Raw genomic sequence first — 21,483 nt, forward strand, 5'->3', positions numbered from 1 at the left:
TCTACCCCAGAAGATCTAAGTAAAACCTCCGACAATAGCCCTTCAGTGGTTATGCTGTACTCCATACAGAGCTTGTCCTGTAAGTGACCTGCTTGCAGCAGCTGTTCATCAAAGATTCGGGCTGTGCTGCCTGCACTACAGTTATAATTGTATATGTTTAACACCCCCCCTCCCCCTCCCGAATAAAGAATGTTACAGAAAGACATTGTGTGATTTTTTTTCATTATCTTTTTATTAAGTTATATAAACACATGAATTTGTATAACACACCACTTTATAGACGCATTCCACAATGTTCACATACAAGTGTTATACGTATCTACACAATGAGAATATTAAAGCGTACATTGGCCATAGGTGGAATTGTGCTTTATTGTAAAGTACATACTTCGGTAGTGGAAACACTAGGGCTGGCTCCATACCTACGCGTTTCGTCAGTACACGCTTGTGTTTTAGCACACCACAGTGCGCAGATGGGAGCAATTTGTGTGTTGTGATGAGTTGCGTTGAACAAAAGGCTGTTGTCTAATTTGCGAGTGCTGCTGTGGTGTTTAATTTTCACATTAAAAATGAATGGGCTGCATTAATTCAACACTGCAAGCAGGAACGCATTTTACAGCACATTATCATAGGTCTGAAGCCAGCTTAAAGGGTAAGTCCACTCAGCACCAGCAAGTATTCGGCAACCTTACCACTGAACTGCCAGTAGGTGACCAATTGGTATTGGAAGTGTTTTTGGAACCCAATCTCAGCAAGAGCTGTTCATCCAATATTCCAGAAAGGAGTGGAATTTATCAAGACACATGACAACCATTGGGTTGGGCCCTTGCTTCTGCACTTTTATTGCTAGCCCCAGATTGCCCCTTTCTAATATACAACATACAGATATATGAGTGGTCCTATGTGGGGCCAAAATGCTTCCCAAAAATGGATTATGTTTATAGCTATGGCCAATGATTATTTCCCTCTTAAAAATGACTCCTGCATGATACTATAAATGCAGGGATTTTATTTACAGACATAAGTGCTTTTCAAAGAAAACAAAAAAATTCAATTCACAGCTTTCTGAACAGAGGAACCATAAAAAGTCCAACACAGACAATACCCAGCTTGGGTATAAATAGTGAAACACAAAAAAAAATGAATGTCTTTATTTAACAATTTCCTTTTTTTTTTTTAGTAAAATAGGGGAAGGATAGAACACTAGTCAGATTTATATTCCTGTCTAGTAAAACTGTTGTCACCTGGACAGGAAGTGAGGGTAAAATCTCTTTCACTGACTCCTACATAGCAGTAACAATATTCTTCCTCATATCTAAAACTAAAGAAAAAAATTTTGGTTGAATAAAGTTATTGGCTGAACATATACTCTACAAGTCGTGTCAAGTGTGACTGCCCCCCACAGACTGCGGTACATTGTTCCATTGTTGTATTGATCACAGTCTGGAACATAACTAAGGCCAAAGCACACCATATGGCTGCTATGGGGCCCAGAGCTCTGGCTACATGGTGATTAGGCCAGCAAGCCATTGGGCTGTTCCATTCAGATTAAATGAATTAGGATGGAGTTTGAGGACCTCTACATTGTTGACATGAAAGTAGTAAGTATTTTACATCACTAACACTGGAATTGGAGATGGAGACTCGGGAAGCAGGGGGCCCTCAATGATCTTCTATAGGCTCATCACAAGAAGCAGAAAAGAGGTGGGAAAGGGATCTTATTGATCAGGAAGGTGCTAAATGTAAACCAGCAGTCCCATCGTGGCTTCTTTAGAAGAACTGGCTGGGCTATAAATCTATGTGTTTGCATATATATGGCTGCCAACATACCTCTTCTGTCTGTGATGGCCGCCAACATACCTCTTCTGTCTGTGATGGCCGCCAACATACCTCTTCTGTCTGTGATGGCCTCCAACATACCTCTTCTGTCTGTGATGGCCACCAGCATACCTCTTCTTTCTGTGATGGCGGCCAACTTACCTCTTCTATCTGTGGTGACCAAAAATATTTCTCTTCTGTCTATGATGGCTGCCAACATACCTCTTCTGTCTGTGATAGCCACCAACATACCTCTTCTGTCTGTGATGGCCACCAACATACCTCTTCTGTCTGTCATGGCCGCCAACATACCTCTTCTATGATGGCCACCAACATACCTCTTCTGTCTGTGATAGCCACCAACATACCTCTTCTGTCTGTGATGGCCACCAACATACCTCTTCTGTCTGTCATGGCCGCCAACATACCTCTTCTATGATGGCCACCAACATACCTCTTCTGTCTGTGATGGCCGCCAACATACCTCTTCTATCTGTGGTGGCCACAAATATTTATCTTCTGTCTGTGATGGCCACCAACATACCTCTTCTGTCTGTGATGGCCACCAACATACCTCTTCTGTTTGTGATGGCCACCAACATTCCTCTTTTGTCTGTGATGGCCACCAACATACCTCTTCTGTCTGTGATGGCCACCAACCTACCTCTTCTGTTTGTGATGGCCACCAACATTCCTCTTTTGTCTGTGATGGCCACCAACATACCTCTTCTGTCTGTGATGGCCACCAACATACCTCTAAAAACCCCAACAGAGGTCCTAACACTTACTCACTCGGTCCAAAACAACACATAATAGGCCTCAACAGTTCCACCACTGGACAGGACATACTTAAAGCATTTGCACATGTCACCACCACACACAATTTGAATTTGCATAACAAAATGTATCATGTAAACACAAACTTGTAATGACTGGATGAACTTTCCCCGTATTTTTTGTAACAGATGAATTTCTATGATTGTGAGTTACATTTAGTGGCAAAACCATGGCACCCTTTTCTGAAATACCTCAATGAGAAAATATACCGTATTTGGCCACTAGATGGAGCTGTGGATCCTTGGAATTCATCTATTATAGAAAATACGGGGGAAACGTATCCAGCCTGCACGGATGTGTGTGACATCCATCCAAAGAATTTGTCCAAGGACCCCATTTGTGAATGCATTCCAGGTCCAAAATAAACTCTTAGTTAACAGTAACCAATCAACATCTCCTTTTTTATGAGAAGAGGAAACTGGAAGCAATGCAAACATTCCTTCTAAAGACTCTTAACGCCAAACCCAATGTTTGGTTCACTGGGTACTTCCAGATTTTGCTTCGGATATAAATTACTTCAGGACTACACAGCAAAGCTGTCAACTCATCCCATTAATTAGGGTTATATAAAAGTTGAATGGGTTGGGTTCTCTGGTTAAAGGATAAGTGTGATTTTATGGAAAACCACAACCCTGAAATAGTCCTGATGCATTTTCGGGATCTGTGCCCTCTTCACTGAATGGACCAACACAGTTTTCTGGTCTGTGTTACACATTATTAATTGTAAAGGTGATGTTTAATGTTAGCCCTGAAGAAGCAGAAACAGATCCCTGAAATGTGTTGGGTTACCTTCGGGTCTTAAATATTCTACAATATTAAAGGGACTGGTTCTTTTTCCAGTCTTTTTATTTGTTTTGGCTTTGAGCTTTGCCACTCTGGAGTGTCTTCTCCAATCAGTCACAGAATGTGTCATTAAATGTATGAGTTGGTGCCCTTCTTTCATATTCCTATCCAATGGCATTGAAACTACAACCCATATCCAATTGGCTGAGCCACCAAGTTAATGTGTTCTGTGACAGAGACAACATTATGTACACCCATATTCCTGAGCCAATGACAATGAAGCAGCCTTGGCAATGATTTGCTGAGCAGCTGGATTTTTACAAGACAAGCCCTCTCTAAAGCCTATCTTCCATTGCACTCTGGTAGTATTACCGGCCCCTGTATGTCAGTTGTAAGTAGGCTGCCCTCCATGGAACTCCAACCTACTTATCTTGCACTAAACACATATAAGACATTCAACGTTGTGGTTTTTGGAAAATAAAAAAATTGAAGTGGACTTTCATTCACCTAAAACCAGCTGAGCTTGTTGTTTTTCACACCAGAGAAACACATGTTATTGCTGCAGACACCTCCATAACTGGGCGGGCACGCCGAACATGGTCTTCCCACCTTGTAAGGGGCTTCTCCTATCCAGTTACCCCTAGAAAAAAAAATGATATGAATAGTAACCTAAAGAGGAATAACCTTCATATTACAATCATCAGAATAGTCTCTGGAACAGGTCTCCCCATTTGAAGATTTGATTTCATCTGTTATCGTTAGAGCCAAAGGTTTTTATTGCTGTCTGTATTCCTTTTCGGCTCCATTCACACTTGTGTGGTATGGACGAGTCGTATGACAGGTCGCACCCCATTCTTTTCAATGGCACACGTTCAAATCGGTGCGACTTAAAGATCCATTGAGTGTAAAGTCAAAGTTTCACCGCAAGTCGCATCAAAGTCAAGTTTCAAAGTCACACTGGAAAGCGTGTGGTTTTGGAGAGGCACTAATGTGAATGGAGCCTTAGGGAGGTTTTTCCTCAATTGCTGTCAGGATAGGAAGTGATGGGAAATCTCTCTAGTAGGGACAAAGAGAAAAGCTAGAGAAGGGAAAGGTTAACCTTTGGGACATTGTTCTTCTATTGATACGTGTGCGTTCCTGTCCTGGTGAAGCCCAACCTCTAATTCTTGTACAGGTGTCACAGAGACAGGAAGTGAGGGAAAAGAACTCCATCAAATGAATCCATCACGAAGGACACCTAGTGCTAATGTGTAGAGAGAGTTCACAGACATATTTAATGAACGCCATAACCTTGGCCATTGGCTGACCCTCTCCATAAACTGGTTAATAAACCTGTCCCAGTGATATTGTGCAGTCTAGACTACATTCTCGGAGATAGACAACCATGTGGTAGCCTGTGCCTATTGCAGACTCCGAGGTTCTGACTGTTGGTGGTGACCAGTTTGAACAAGCAGCTTTTACTAGTACATTTACCATGTTTATAGTGTGACATTCCTTCCTCTAATCACCAAACAAGAACACCCTTAAACTGTCACTCCTCCTTTCTTACAAATCTGATGTAGTGAGCGCGGTCAGTGACCTCGCCAACTTTATTACTTATTTCATTGTCCATGTCTTTCTTTCACCTTCTTTCTAGAGTCCACAGCACCCACTGGGTAATGTTCAGATTTTATTTGCTGCCAGGGGTGGACGTGTCCACTAAGGACAATGGAACGATCGTACAGATGGAACGTTCCTTCATATCTAACATTTTGTTCTAGCTGCAGGCAAAGCCAAGAACTATCTACTTCACAAGCCTGCACAAACCTGCACGGGATATACTACATCATCACAAATATTACATAGGATAGGTCACTACAATATTCTTTTTATTTTTTCAAACCTGTTTTGCTATATCAAAAAAGATTAGACAAATTTATGTTTTACAGATGTGTTAAAGTTTAACTGCTTAACCAGCGCCTCCCGGACCTTTAAGGGTTACACAAGCCGGGAGGCGGGGCGGGGTTTTAGGGTCATGTGACCGCCGTGATTTGCTGTCATGGCAGTCATATGATTGGGAAAGGTCCCGATCGAAAGAGGAGATTGAGACCTTTTCGTGAGTCACAAAGCTAAGTGAACAGTGAGGGAAGGACAATGGAATAAGCAGCTTGAACAGTAAGTATTCTTTTACAAACCGGAAGACTGCATGTTAATGTACTGAGGAAACTGTATTGCATAGGGATATTTTTGGAAAATGTCAATAAAGGTGAACTAAATCTTTAAAGAAAACCTTTTCTAGGAGGCTGCCTTGACTAAGAGATCAGCAATGGCCAAGCAACTAGAAGGTAAGGTAGCCTTTTATTTCTTTCAGCTAAGGTTTTTATCTAAAAATACTGTATATGGATTACAATTCAGTACATTTGCCTTTGTAAGACTTCTTTCTAAAACAATCCCATCCACATCTAGCACCTCAGAGATATACAAATTTGATAGCTGATGAAACTAACCAACATGAAACAAAAATTTAAAATAACAGTTTTGGTTGGCCAAAGGAAAGAAAGCCCCTCTACAAACAGAATGCAGATTTGAGCAATAGGGTCTGTTTTGTAGTAAAAGAAACACACAGCAAATATCTTCTAACTTACTTGATGGAGTAGTTACACACTAAAAGGACGGCTTGTCTCCATGTACTTCCCCATACGTTGATGTTGTGACATGTATTGATGGCACAGCCTAATTTATTTGACGATGCCCACACCATCTGGAAGAGAGAAGGACCAGCTCATTAGTATGAGAATATATAGTGGACTTCAAAAGAATTTTTACAAAAGAAAACTAATATAGGTACCACATCTAAGGACTGGTAGGCAGTAAAATATTACAACTTTGTTGTTGGGTTAAGATACACTTTAAGCACAATCATATTTCAGCAAAGGTGTTGCCTCATTTTTGTCCCAGCCTTCCAGTCAGCAGATAAGCATCTCTCTGCTTTTTAAAGCTGGTATCTGGACTTGGCCTTGTAGGGTGGTATTTGGTTTTGGACTTGTTTCCTTCATGAAGTCCAAATTAAACAAAATCTGAGCTTCATCGACGTTAAACAGGCCACAAGGACTAATTGCACTCTTGTATTCTTTCATGGTAGATGCAGAACTATCAAGACAAATGACAACGGGAAACAGGGTAACGTTAATCAAAGTCTGAACCTGGGCAGAAGCTGTGGCTCTACCAAGGTCTATGGCCAACACAAACAAGGCAATAGATATGTCTAAATTAAAGCCCTTGACGGAACTCATGCCCGGGACGCGTGCGTCAGTGACGGCACTTGCTGAGTTCAAATTCCCAGCTCCTGCCAAATACGATGCTGTAATCGCTTATTTTAAATCTTTGAATGTTACAATATCTCTGCTTCGAAAAGGTTGGAAAAACAGCTCAAACATAACATTTTCTTTTTCACCCCCTTTTTTTCCGCCCTCTTTCCTAAAAGATGATTGATCTTCTGCTGCCAGGGTAAATGTTTTAAGATTCCATTTAAGGTTTGTAGCATGATTGCTGAAAAATGAGCCTGCTCTAAAAAATGAGAAGAGAGATGGGTCTACTGTTACAGTTGGGTAACTTACCAATTGGGCTTGTTGATTGAAGATGTAAGATAACATGATCATGGGAGACTCTGGCTCTGGCAGTAGAATATGGGAAAGTTTAAGATGACCTTTAGCTAAATAGGGATGAGCAAAATAGAGTGGTCTAATTTCCTCGAAATGAAGAAAAAACTGGATATTTTGGCAAAATGTTGCCATTTTGGCAAAGTGCATTGGAGTAAATAGGGAACTAGAAATTGGATGGTTGTTGGTGATTTTAAAGGGTGTACACTGGTGTGTAATGGCCTTTAAATAAACACTGTCAACTTGCCCATGCAGAGCAAATGTTTTTTTAAAAGGTCTCCAGCCCTAGTTATACCCATCTTATCTTACCTTGCAGCTCCGGCCTCTGCTGCATCTGGCACTGGGGGTCACCTGTGTTAGAGGCTAGGGGGAGCAGTGCCATAACCCCCTAAATTAAGTGACAGTGCTGGGTGTATTTATTCACTGCTAGATTATTATTAATATTATTATTATACAGGATTCATATAGCGCCAACAGTTTGCTCAGCACTTTACAATATAACGAGAGACAATACAGAAACAATACAGTTCAATACAAGAGGGTTAGGAGCAGGGGCGGACTGACAACTCTTGGGGCCCCTGTGTCCTTGCCAAAACTCAAAAAAGCCTATGAAAAAGGTACCAGGGACATCTCATGGGGCCCCCTACTGACCCTGGGCCCTCGGGCAGTGCCCGAGTTTCCAAATGGTCAGTCCGCCCCTGGTTAGGAGGGCCCTGCTCCTTGGAGCTTGCAATCTAATTGGGAAGGGCTGGTGGTACAAAAGATAATAACTGTGGGGGATGAACTGATGGGAAATAGGAGATTAGCACTGTCAATAGTAGGTGGTCACATGTACCCGCATTCCCACTGTTTTTTTTTCCCCAGCATTGGCTAAAGCAGGAGTGGTTGGATATCACTGGTAATGTAGCTATAACTGGGGGGATACCCTTTAGAATCATACTGTCCCTTTGTCCTGAATGTACAAGGTCATAGTATCTCTGTAAATGGCTCCTGAGGGTTTCTTTCATTTGTTTTTTTCTTTTCTGAATCTTTTTTTCTGGATCAGCTAAAATGTTTGTAGCTTGAATTAGGGGACACATTGCCTTTTTCTGGCTCTGCTACATATGCAATTTCATTCTGAAAAGTTTTTCTGATCTTGAAGTTTTTAATTTTATCAATAGAACCTCAGAACATATAATGTAACTTGTTAGATTTTTGTCTTTGTTTCAACTTTGCTATCTGTGTAACTGAATTCAGATTTCTATGTGACATGGAGTCATGCCAAAATGCCTTCTTCTGGATCAGGCAGACAAGGAATAGTTTAAACACTATACACAACTGTCTTTTCCAACCTTGGTAAATGCCAAGCTTTGTACATAGCATGTTGACATTTTTTGATGCAACGGATTTATTTAGCTTCTTCTGTGGATCCACAGAATTTTAGAATGCATAAGAATAGGTTGAACTTTAGATGGCATTCCAACTGCCTATGTGTCCTGCCACGTCGGGAAAGAAAATTAAGCAAAGTTTATCATCAGGGAACCAAATGTGTTTTCAACATCTCCCGTCCACCTCCATCTGTAAACTGTTTTAATGGGAGTAGGGATGCCATGGAACACGAGGCCAGCCACCAGAAAAAATGAAGGCGACCTTGAGTTTCATGTTTTATAAGGAATACGAATGACCAGCTGTCACCCTACACGTTTCTGCTGATGGTAAAACTGAAATGTGAGAGGAAGACTTTCTTCCTTAAAAAATAAATATCTGGCTGTACGATCAGGTGCAGGAGAACCGTTTATGGAAAAATATTTAACTGCCTGCAGATGTACGTGGAGGTGCCAGAGGTGGGGGTGGGAGTGAGAGGGCTTCTCAAGACCTTGCTAGAAAGACTCAACTATAAATGTTACAAGGATTTCAGGAATAAGGCCGGAGTAGGCCGTTCAGTCTGATTTCTAAACTGTTGTAAATGTTTCAGTGCATACACATTTATTCAGCAGCAATAAACAAAGCAGAACTCCAAGAATAATCTCATAGAGGTGCCAATATATTATTGCCACCTAGGCAACACCTGTCACAGAGGTTGTAAAGTTTTTTAACAGTTACCAGGGGTTCTAATATTTAAATGTTCAACTGATCACTCATGCCAATCTGGGATCTTTGGTGGCCAAACTTGTGGCATGTGGCTAGTTTAAAGTAAACCTCTTCTAGGGAAAATATAGGGTCTGCCATTTGTCTTTCTGAAAATAATTTCTGTGGCATTGACTTAGAACAAACATGCAGATCGGTGTTGTAAAGTATTGAAGCCAGACAATAGGCATTACCAGGGGCGGATTGACCATTTGGAAACTCGGGCACTGCCGGAGGGCCTGGGGTCAGTAGGGGGCCCCATGAGATGCCCCAGGTACCTTTTTCATAGGCTATTTTGAATTTGGGCAAGGACACAGGGGCCCCATGATCCCCTATTGCCCGGGGGCCCCATGAGTTGTCAGTCCACCCCTGGGCATTACTGATGGCAGTGGTATAGTTGCTTTACCCAGTGATGCTCATCCATCTCATGCTCCCACGTTGCTTGTTCTTCTATCACAGATGGGAGTCCAAACCTGTTACAGGCTCCATGATGGATGGTGTTGGAGTTTACATAGGATTGAGGAATGACTCCCTTCCTCACATGAAAGTGTCGGACCTGGTGATCGGCTGTTCAGGCCGGAAGGCTGCATCCTGTGAGGAAGGGAAGGAGGCCACATGCTCCCCCATATGTGGAAGCACCATGTATTCCCAAGGCCTCTGAGAGAGCAACAGAGCAAATTGGGCGGCTACGCAAAGGTGAGTTTCACCTGGAAGGGGGTTGGTTAGTTCATCAAGGGAACTTGTCACTTTGCACTGCGTGTTCCTTTAAACATTTCTAAAAAGTCTCTTTAAGTTCTTTCTGAATGAGGACCCCAAGTTAGTAACCCCATTTCAAACTCACTCTGTATACTAGTGCTACCAAACATGATGCCCCATGCCAAGGGATTGTCCAGTCTGCACTGAAAATCAGGGACCAGATTGGTTCCCAATGTTGTGATCATTATATCAGCTATGGCATAGTGTTCACCTGCAGGCTGGATTGACAAAAGAAGCCTTCAGCCTGTAGATTCCAGTGTGCAATTGTTTAATATTGTAATTACCAAACACAATGACAGCATTAGAAAAACCAACACATTTTTTAAAAGAGAACATGTTTTGCACATTGTAAGTCTAAATTAAAACAGAGGAATGTTTTTATTAAAACAGTGTACCAAATAAAATCCCAATGTAATACCTTGCCTAAAAGTTTAGCTAAATTTAGTTTTTCAATCTGTTTTTTTTTTCTGTGGTTACATAGTTAGTCTGGCTGAAAAAAGACAAAAGTCCATCCAGTTCAACCATTTACAAAAAAAAAAAGTTATAAACCTACACCCACAATTGATCCAGAGGAAGGCAAAAAAACCCAACAAGGCATGATCCAATTTGATCCTTATGGATATAGAAGGTACTGACCCTCCCCAGTTCTTGTAAAAATGGGAGCGGGTGTTGGGATCAAAGTTGAACGAACAACACAGGAATAATTTATTTAACACATGAGGTAACAAACATGAACACAGTGGAAATGAACTATAAATGCATGGCTAGATGGTACATCACACTGAGTAAAGCACATAAACAACAAGCAGAGGTTTCACCTTTATGTTGGAGAGGTTGTAGGGGGAAAGGCACGATGGCACATATATGGTGGAATTGCCCGAAGATACAAGAATACTGGAAGGAAATATTACAATATGTTCAGGAGATATGTGGGATTACTATACAGAGAGATCCATGGAGTTGTTTATTTTATAAATTTGAATCTTTGACTAAACTACGCTAGAACATGGTACCTTACCATCTTATTAGTGCGGCTAAGGGCCTGATTCCTAAATTTTGGATTGCCCCTGATCCACCAAGTATGAATGACTGGGTTAATAGAGTAGATAACATTTATAGGATGGAGGAGTTGTGTCATACGGAAGAGGATAAAATGGAAACATTTAGGAAAACATGGAGTGGGTGGTTGGTCTTTAAAACAACTAAAAGATTTCATAACTTTCTGGATCAGTGATCTGGACAAGTTTAGAGATTAGGATTTATACACCTGACATCCCTGATCAGGAGAATGTAGTATATGTTGTATCATTTCTTGGGTAGCTGTGATTGGGGCCTTACCTGTGTGTAATGGCTGCACACGGAGCCGCTACATTTGTTGGGACAGCTGGGGTTACACTCCCGAGGGTAAGGAAAAGAGTAATGTTGTCTCTCGTCGTACCAAGACTTGACTAGATCCACAATTGACCTATACCTGCAAAAACAAAGTTTCTGTAAGCATCATGGATCATAAGCATGCACCAATAAAGTCTCCATATAATACAAACACCCTGGTTTCTTTTACTGATCTTTAAAATAGACTAGTACCCACAGGGACAATAACTGGGTGCAGGAACAAGTACAACCCACTTCAACAGAGGCACTGGGGTGGTATGTTGCTTTCCCCCCTCTTCCTACAGTAAGGCTGTCATAGATACAAATTTTTATGGCAGTTTCCAAAAGTTGGTGTTCTTCTTCTCATAGGCTGAGGCCTGAGATTGCTCCATGCCACCAGTAGATGTGGACACTACCTCCTCCGCATTGTGCATTATTGGTAGGGCACAGTTCCAAATGTCTGTCCTACTTCTGCCACTCTTAATGAACCAATAGCCCTCAGCAACTAGTGCTGCCATGATCAATGCAGACACTCACAAGTATGTTAATACACTGGTGTGCCAAAGAATTGGCTTTAAGATACTACCCAACTTAACACACTATTACATCACCAAAGATTAGTGAGAATGCCACCAAAGGCCACCCACCCAACCTGGAAAAATACAACCCAAATATGGACCACCTGTTTGTTTAGTAAACTTGGCAAGCTTTTTTTGCTGTGACCACATCCATGGTCAACAGCTGGTGTTTCACATTTGTGTTGTCTGTGATGCCCATTTTGAGGGTGAGAAGACAGGGTTCAATCCATCCAACAAAAAGTAGGCCTCAGTTGACTTCAATGATTACTGATCAGATCGTATAGTCAAATAAAAAACTTTGAACTGACCATCCAATGCCTTTAATTTAAATGTCACATTTTAGTAGACTGACCCCCTTCTTAAATGTCATTAGCCTCCTATAAAGTAATTTATAACTATTTATCTATATGATTTTGAATAAGCAGAGCACTGAAAGCAGCAAAGGCCTCTCTTTATGTAAGTGAAGTTGAACAGGGACAGGGGGACTATGAAAGCCCAAACAAGCGATCCTTGCCATTGTCAGGACAAGAGACACTGCTCTCACATCTGTTAGTGTGGTGATATCAGTGTTTGCACTGGTCTATTTGCTCTAGTGGAGAGAACAGGCTGGTCACAGCTGGAAAACTGGAAACACTGTTCTTATCTCTAAACCTGCTGCCTCTTTTAGGGGAACTTCTTCTAATTTTTGGATAGAAAATGTAAAAGCTGTTGACATAACCTCCCACCCCCCAACTCAGCTGAATGTGTTTCTATACAAGCAACCCATACCTGCTAACTGAACTGCTGAGAAGCTATGAGGCTATCAGTGATCCAAAACAAGTATAGAGACACTCACAGTTCTGGCAGTGGAGATACTTCAAAGCAACAGCGATTTATTGCCAAGTTTTCTCAAGACTATCCATGATGGGAGAGTTGCTGGGCTGTCTTTGACTTTGGAAAACGTCCATGAAAACATTGGAATTCCACAGGAACACCTTTGCTTTTATTGTCCTAATCAGACCTAATGCATGGTTATTAAAGTAGCCTATGGTTCAAACCTTTAGAACTGATCCCTATTGCCAATATATGACTCAAGTCATTGCAGGTCTGTATCAGGGGCGGACTGACATTTCATGGGGCCCCTGGGCAATAGGGAATCATGGGACCCCTGTGTCCTTGCCCAAACTCAAAAAAGCCTATGAAAAAGATACCAGGGGCATCTCATGGGGCCCCCTATTCATTAATACATCTTTTAATGCTTTTTTAAAAATGTAAGAAGTATAATGCTCTGGAATGGGCTTGGTGTCTTCCTCTTGCAATTGACAGGAGGAGAAAGAAAAGTGACAGAGAACTGAGCTGATTAGTCTGCTGCTTCTCCTTAGTCTGTCCCCTCAAAGGCTGGGGGAGGTAAAAGACCTGTAAGTGTTAAGTCTTAACTGCAGAAGAGAAATAGGCCACTTGTACTGCCAGACAGGATTTTGCTGTGACACTCAATGATGTTGACCAGCATTGCCATGTGACTATGTAAGGTCAATGATGGCCATATGATCATATAACGTCAAAGAGTGCCTCTTTGTGTACATGCAGACTGCATTTGATTGGGTGGCAAAGGGTGGAAGTGACAGCTTCCTTCTGGGATTTGGTCCAAAATCCAAGTTCATACAAAACTCAGCTCATTCATACCAATCATTACATTAATAAATCAATGGGGGGGGGGGGTTTGTGAGGCAGGTCTTCCTAAAGCATAGCTAAAGCTAAATTGTGTTTTTTTTCATTTTGGATGGAGTAGTGAAGCCCAGTCTGCTTTTTGCCATGTTTCACAAGGGATATTTGCCAATAATTCTTGTCCTGTGAACACATCAGGAAGTGAGGGAAACCCTCTCTAAAATAAGGGGACATCCCATCTTCGTGAGCTGCCCTTTGATCTAGTGACAATTGTAAAATTTTGGATTCCCTTCACTCCCTGTCTTAGTGACATTGGTAATTGCAATGGAATAGTCACTGGAATAGGTGTTCCCATTTGAAAATTTAATTTCATCTGTTATGGTGAGATCCTCAGGTTTTTATTGCTGTCCATGTCCCCATTAGGAGGTTTTTCCTTGATTGCTGTCAGGGCAAAGTTTGCTGGTCTCAAGAGTTATATGACTTCCCCTCTTAGACAGGACAAGTGTCCCCACTGGACGATATCCCACTATTCCTGTTCTGGTGATAACTCAACATTTATTACTTTTTTTCACTTTCAATCCTGTGAAAATGGCCACTAGATAAAATAGAGGAGTGATTTTAGCCCTTCCACACTCTAAGACTTGAAAAATATAACCTGGCTATAGGGAAGTTGTTGAGATAAATATCCATGGGACACCTTACTGAACTAAAAATACATTGAAAAAAATTTAAATAATATTAATAAAGCTATGTTCTAGCTATAGAGATATATGATGTTGTTTAGAGGAATGTCCACGAGGCACCTTAAAAGAGAGAGAACTAAAAATAATAAAAATAAAATAAATAAAAATGTAAAAACTCTACAAATATGCTCTGGCTATAGAGACGTAAAGTTGTTTAGCGGAATGTCCATGAGATGCCTTACAATATAGTGAACTAAAAATAATAAAATAATAAAAAATAAATAAAATATGTTCTGGCATGTGAAGTTGTGTAGCTGAATGTCCACGAGACACATTGACATAGTGTGAACCCATGAATGACAACTCTGTCCTGGCTAGGTTGGGCACACAAAGCTGTCAGTTGGCAGGCTCCTGGGAACCTTATCAGCTCCTAGATAGATGCTTATAATAACTGGGAACTATGGATTGCCTTTCTCCTGTAGACAGATGAGTTGTCAGGGTACTTCCTCTTTTAGGATTTGCTGGGATAGTAAGTGTCACACATTTGTTTATGTCGTTTATTAGAGAAGTCAATAGTTATCTTTTACCTACGTAGCTGGAAACTTTCAGCCACGTGACCCTGAGATTCTTTACAAAATGACACTGCCCTCACCGACTAAACTGGAGCGGGCAGGTATTTCACCAAGTCAAGCATGAGGTGAGAGATCTGAGACTCGCGACCAAATTTATGACACAGCCCGTGAAGAATGTTTTTCCTCTCCTGATGAGAAAAGAAGGCCAATTGCCATCAAACTTTTCCAATGACATTTTTCTTGTTTTGGAGAGATTTTGGAAGGGTTAGGACCTCTGTCAGGATTTTATTGCTGTCTGTGTTCCTGAGGAGGTGATTCATACTAGCTATTCATCCTGGCGACCACTGTTACAGAAAGTGATGGGAGATCCAACATTTTTTAGTTGCCACAGGAACAGGAGGTGGGGGGAAAATCTTCTGATGTAGACACCTATTCTTTTATTGACTGTTGGAAAGGAACAAGAGAGGAGAGGTGAGGCAGGGAGAAGAGGACAGTAGAAGAGAGGAGAGGAGGGTCAGGGAAGGGAGAAGAGAAGAGAAGAGAAGAGAAGAGAAGAGAAGAGAGACACCTATTCTGGTATTGACTGTTGGAAAGGAGCAGGAGAGAAGGGTCAGGGAGAAGAGGACAGTACAAGAGAGGAGAAGAGGGGCAGGGAGGGGAGAAGAGAAGAGGAAAAGAGAGGAGAGCAGAGAAGAGAGGAGAGGTGGGGAGAGGAGGAGAGGGGAGAAGAGAAGACAAGAGAAAATAAGAGAAGGGAAAAGAAGAAAAGAGAATAGAAGAGAAGAGAGACACCTATTCTGGTATTGACTGTTGGAAAGGAACAAGAGAGGAGAGGTGAGGCAGGGAGGAGAGGACAGTAGAAGAGAGGAGAGGAGGGTCAGGGAGGGGAGAAGAGAAGAGCAGAGAGACACCTATTCTGGTATTGACTGTTGGAAAGGAGCAGGAGAGGAGAGAAGGGGCAGGGAGAAGAGGACAGTACAAGAGAGGAGAAGAGGGGCAGGGAGGGGAGAAGAGAAGAGAAGAGAAGAGGAGAAGACAGAAGAGAAGAGAGGAGAGGTGGGGAGAGGGGAAGAGGGGAGAAGAGAAAAGAAGAGAAGAGAAGAAAAGAGAAGAGAGACACCTATTCTGGTATTGACTGTTGGAAAGGAGCAGGAGAGGAGAGAAGGGGCAGGGAGAAGAGGACAGTACAAGAGGTGGGGAGAGGAGGAGAGGGGAGAAGAGAAAAGAAGAGAAAAGAAGAGAGGAGAAGAGAAGAGAAAAGGACAGAAGAGGAGAGGAGAGAAGAGGAGAAGAAAGGAAAGGAGAGGTGGGGAGGGGAGAAGAGAGGAGAGGTGGGGAGGAAGGGGAGGAGAGGGGAGAAGAGAAGAGAAGGGGAGAGAAGAGAAGAGAAGAGGAGAAGAGAGGAGAGATGGGGAGAGGAGGAGAGGTGAGAAGAGGACAGGAGAGGAGAGAACAGGAGAGGAGAGAAGAGATGAGGAGAAGAGAGGAGAGGCCCTCAGGGGAGCAGAGGGGAAGGGAGATGAGGAGAGTACAGGAGTGGATAGGAGAGGAGAGATCTCTTCTTACTTCTTCTTGCCCTACTCAATCCAAAATGAAACAAAAGGTTTTGGCTGTACATAAACTTTAAATACCTAACAGGCAATGCTGATATTACCCAGAGGGCCTTCCTCTTTTTGCAGAGAGGTATTTGCATTCCCCAGGTGGTATTCCTGACATTTCCTTATCTGTATTTCCTTGCTCCTTTGGAGCTACATATGTTGACCAGCCCCATGTTGATGAAGGCCATTAAGCCAAAACATTACTATCCATGGGTTGCGTTCTGGTTCAGCAGAGACCGTGTGAAGCTTTAAACCCCCAGTAGATGAGACATTCATCTAAACAGCTGTTGTGAAGAAAGTGGAATTTGAAAGCCTTTTCTCCTCTTTAGAAAGCATAATTTGCATTCAGATCAGAGAAAGATGAATCCCGATTGGCCGTTATGGGTTGCTGCACATTGACGATTTTATTTGTTGTAATAATTAACTATATCCCCAACTTCGATGTGGTGCTCCGATGACCCAATAGGGTTTTGATTTACTAAAACTAGAGAGTGCAAAATCTGGTGCAGCTCTGCATTGTAGCCAATCAGCTTCTAACTTCAGTTTGTTCAATTAAGCTTTGACAAAATACTTGGAAGCTGATACAATGCAGAGCTGCACCAGATTTTGCACTCTCCAGTCTTAGTAAATCAACCCTATTGGGTCATCAGAGCACCATGTCAAAATTTGGGATATAGGTATTTACTAAAACAAAGAAATTGTATGATAATAACAATGTTACGTTTTATGAAGTGATAGCAATGGATGGATTGATTTGCAAACTTTTCAGCTACCTGTATTCAGAGAACAGATCAGATCCATAATATTTACACTGAACCAAGGAAAAAAAGTACAAGGTTGTGGATTCTGGGAATTGCATCTTGTCCTGTTGCCTTGCGCCATTATCTTTGTAACACTTATTCATACATACAGCAAATACAGAGGAATGGGTTACCTTCCAGAGTGGATGGAGAGATTCTGGCCTATGTAACGCATCAGCTGGCTTGGCCCGTGGTCCCACTTGCACTGGTTTGCCCAGGATTCAGCAGATTTGGCTAACCGCTCATCCCACACCTTAATGAGACAAAAGATCAGCATTAAAGGGCTTCTGTGCTAAAAAAAAATGAAAAAAAAAGAATAGTGACAAGTAAATTTACTTGCCATCCAGAAAGCATTGGTATAGTGTCAAATGTTGTGTTGTGATGGAGGAGACATATGTTTTGCTCCCATTTAACAATAGATGTCCCCACAATATTAAAAGTATTGAGTTGTTTCTCCATATGTCTATGAAATCGGTGCAATGGAGGCATCTCTTTAGCTTAAATCTACATACTGGGGTGGATCTCCTAAAAAACATAGAGGCCAATCACCCAACCAAGTCCTAGCTGAAATCCTGTTGCAAGTCCCCATTGCAAATCATTACACACAGTGAACTCAATTGCACCTTATTCAGTTTGTTAGGTGGTTAGCCAGTACTCTTTTAGTAACTTATTATTATTATACAGGATTTATATAGCGCTAACAGTTTGCTCAGCACTTTACAATATAAAGGGAGACAATACAGCAATGATACAGTTCAATACAAGAGGGATAGGAGGGCCTGATCCTTGGAGTTTATAATCTAAGAGGGAGGGGCTGGTGGTACAAAAGGTAGTAACTGTGGGAGATGGACTGATAGGAGAAATAGAAGATTCTGTTATTAGCTGAAGGCAGGATAGGCTTCCCTGAAGAGATCGGGGAGGCTCTGGAGAAGTCCTGGAGGCAAGCATGGGAGGAGGAGACAAGAGAGCTAGAGAGCAGGAGGTCGAGCGGAGAGGACAGTTTGGGTGATATTTGGAGACAAGATTGGTGATGTAATTGGGGGCAGAGTTATAAATGTCTTTATATGTTATCGTAATGTTTTAAATTTTATCCATTAGGCAATGGGAAGCCAGTGGAGGGATTGGCAAAGAGAGATGGAAGACACTGCGTGGAGACCAGTGGAGGGATTGGCAGAGAGGGATGGAGGACACTGAGTGGAGGCCAGTGGAGGGATTGGCAGAGAGGGATGGAGGACACTGAGTGGAGGCCAGTGAAGGGATTGGCAGAGAGGGGTGGAGGACACTGAGTGGAGGCCAGTGGAGGGATTGGCAGAGAGGGGTGGAGGACACTGAGTGGAGGCCAGTGAAGGGATTGGCAGAGAGGGGTGGAGGACACTGAGTGGAGGCCAGTGGAGGGATTGGCAGAGAGGGGTGGAGGACACTGAGTGGAGGCCAGTGGAGGGATTGGCAGGGAGGGGTGGCAGATATGGAATGATTAGTAAGGTGGATGAGTCTGGCAGCAGCATTCATGATAGACTGAAGAGGGTTTAGCCTGCGATGAGGTAGGCCAATGAAGAGGGAATTACAATAGTCAAGGCGAGAGATAACAAGGGAGTGAATAAGTTGCTTAGTGGTTCCCGCCCACAGCCTGTGACTGGACAGTGAAGGAGAAGCAGCAGACTGATAGATTCATCTCTCTGCTCTCTCCTCTCCTGTCAGCATGTGTATGTAGCATATTTGATTGGCTCCCAAGAGCTACTTGTCTCCCAGACTAAATACTGCTGTACAGGGGAATACAGAGGCTAATATACAGGAATATGACTACATGACTACTACAAGAAATACATGACCACTACAAGAAATACATGACTACTACAAGGAATACATGACTACTACAAGAAATACATGACTACTACAAGGAATACATGACTACTACAAGAAATACATGACTACTACAAGGAATACATGACTACTACAAGGAATACATGACTACTACAAGAAATACATGACTACTACAAGGAATACATGACTACTACAAGGAATACATGACTACTACAAGAAATACATGACTACTACAAGGAATACATGACTACTACAAGGAATACATGACTACTACAAGGAATACATGACTACTTTCACTGATGTCTTTTTATATCTGCCAAGAGTTCAGGTTTAGGATTTCTAGTGCAAGAACATTGACACCTGGGTAAATGAGAACATCGGGACGTTCATGTTCTTATGATGAAGGGAACAGCTTCCTAGAATGTCATACTCACAGCAAAATTGTAAGAACAGCTACATTTGGAAAAATAATATTTTCAGACATGGTTATAGGAACTGTTTGATCAGGCTGCCTCTATGTCAGAAAAGTCCTTTTCAGTTAAAAAGTCAGGCAGGTGTTGCTTCATGACATGTAGCTGTGAAGGTCTACCAAACACATAAAATAGGCCCATTGATAAAAAGGGAAATCATCATTTTCTGTTTTAATTCATCCTTTTTCCCTCTGTATATATATAGATATATATTTCTCTCTCTCTCTCTCTCTCTCTCTCTCTCTCTCTCTCTCTATATATATATATATATATATATATATACACACACACACAGTATATAAATACACATAAGTATACATATATATATACATATATATTAATATATATATAAATATATATAAATAATGATATCTTTATTGTATTGCTCACTGTTCTCCTTGTTGGAGAGGAAGCTATACCTGAGGACCTGCAGTGCAAGGATCTTCCCGCTTCTAATTCTTTCATTCTGTGGAGATTTGTTTTCTGCACATTTTCTATTACTTAATATACAATATTTGCCCACCAGTCATTTGATCATCGAATCTCAAGAGGACAACTCTGACAAGAGTAAGCAAAACCTTGCCCTCTGAAGATGACCACCTCCACACACAGACACATGTTAAGTCAGCAATGGGGAAAAGATGAGAAGAAAGATCACAATCAATACTGGTACTGTTACTTGCCCTATGCTTGCCTATTTTGGACACCATTTAAACTGTACAGGTCCCTTTTAATGGAGTTAAATGCAGTTAATGGAGTCCAGGACTGTGCACTTACCATGTATTCCATATTGGCAGCTGGGGGGAAGACTTTGGATCGCACCTGGTTGTGATAGTCCAGCAAGGCATTCATGTCTCTGGGGGAAATGTATCGCTTCCTTCGGGTTCTTGGGATTCCGAGGTCAAACAGAAGATCAGTAGCAGTGCTGTTAGATGGATGCAGTAGTTCAGTAGCACTGGCCAAAGCAAAAGAGCTTGAGACCTTCATAATCCACAGCAGCAAGCCAGAGACATAAGGATGTATGTGTATCAGTGTCATCTCTGAATTTTGCAGGAGAGCTTATAGCTACAGAAAGAAAAAGTCAACCATCATCCAACAGGTCTCTAATGTTCCACCATTTTAAACAATATCTGCAGCTTAGGTACAAACATTACTATGCAAATGATGAGGATAGGGGTGGTAGAACAAAGTCATCTCTATTACAAATGGTTTTAGGTATTTGTTAAAGGGTTATATTACTGGGAGTGGCTCAAGTACCAGCTAAGTGCAATCTCTCCCCAATTTATTTTCTATGTGATGGTCTTATATGTATTAGATGACGCTGAACTTATTGGCCAGCTGATGTCAACTGGCTGTCAGAAATTCCACTTGGATTGCTAGGGCCTGGGTCAGTGGGCTTACGTTCACTTCAAGTGCTTTTTGCATTGCCAAGTCTTTAGTTATACACATCCCAGTTGAAACAAATCAAATGCAGGTTTGAAGGTGGTCAACTGGAAGGCATATGCACCTGTCAATGTATTCTGAATGATCTGAGAAACATCTGAAACTGAAGTCATCAACACAAGCCCAAAGTCTGTCCACACGGGGCTTTATTGCTACCTCTAAAATAAGCAGCTATAGAGTATGCCAGAACCACTTACCAAGACCCCTCTTCTACATAGGAATGAACAGAATGCTTGGATAAACCAAACTGTTATGTTTTTGCATCTGGTGGCCATCTCTGGTGTCTGAGGGGATCTAGAATGTGCATGCATGCCAAAGGTCAATGGTCAACCTTAGAGGGTTAGGTTGGTGTTCCTTTTATAGATGCTTCGGGGGTAATGACACCTGAGCTTGGCATAATCCTTACACAACCTCCCCACCAAGTGCTTCCATGGCGGCATGCAAACATCAAGAACATTTATGGGATGAAAGTAGGCTTCCAGACTTATCTAAGTCTAAATAAATATAACCTTTAGGCCATCAGAGGAGTGGTACTTACTACTCCCCAAATCTGATCTCTGGCTCA

General features: G+C 41.9%; 1 protein-coding gene across 1 annotated transcript in view; it reads right to left on the reverse strand.

Moving 5' to 3' along the window:
• Nucleotides 1-205: 205 nt before the first annotated feature.
• R3HDML (R3H domain containing like) overlaps nucleotides 206-21,483 on the reverse strand; it is a 24,187-nt gene continuing 2,909 nt past the window's right edge. The window contains exons 2-6 of the mRNA XM_089662292.1: nucleotides 20,253-20,540; nucleotides 17,319-17,437; nucleotides 11,277-11,409; nucleotides 6,063-6,178; nucleotides 206-4,078 (exon numbers count right to left, since the gene is read on the reverse strand). Of these exons, the coding sequence (XP_089518418.1) occupies nucleotides 3,946-4,078; nucleotides 6,063-6,178; nucleotides 11,277-11,409; nucleotides 17,319-17,437; nucleotides 20,253-20,513 (762 nt within the window). The 5' untranslated portion in view covers nucleotides 20,514-20,540 and the 3' untranslated portion in view covers nucleotides 206-3,945. The remainder of the gene's footprint in view (nucleotides 4,079-6,062; nucleotides 6,179-11,276; nucleotides 11,410-17,318; nucleotides 17,438-20,252; nucleotides 20,541-21,483) is intronic.

This window comes from Staurois parvus, unplaced genomic scaffold, assembly GCF_062004578.1.
Source record: "Staurois parvus isolate SC_StPar_1 unplaced genomic scaffold, SC_StPar_1.0 ptg001454l, whole genome shotgun sequence".
NCBI classification, from domain to species: domain Eukaryota; kingdom Metazoa; phylum Chordata; class Amphibia; order Anura; family Ranidae; genus Staurois; species Staurois parvus.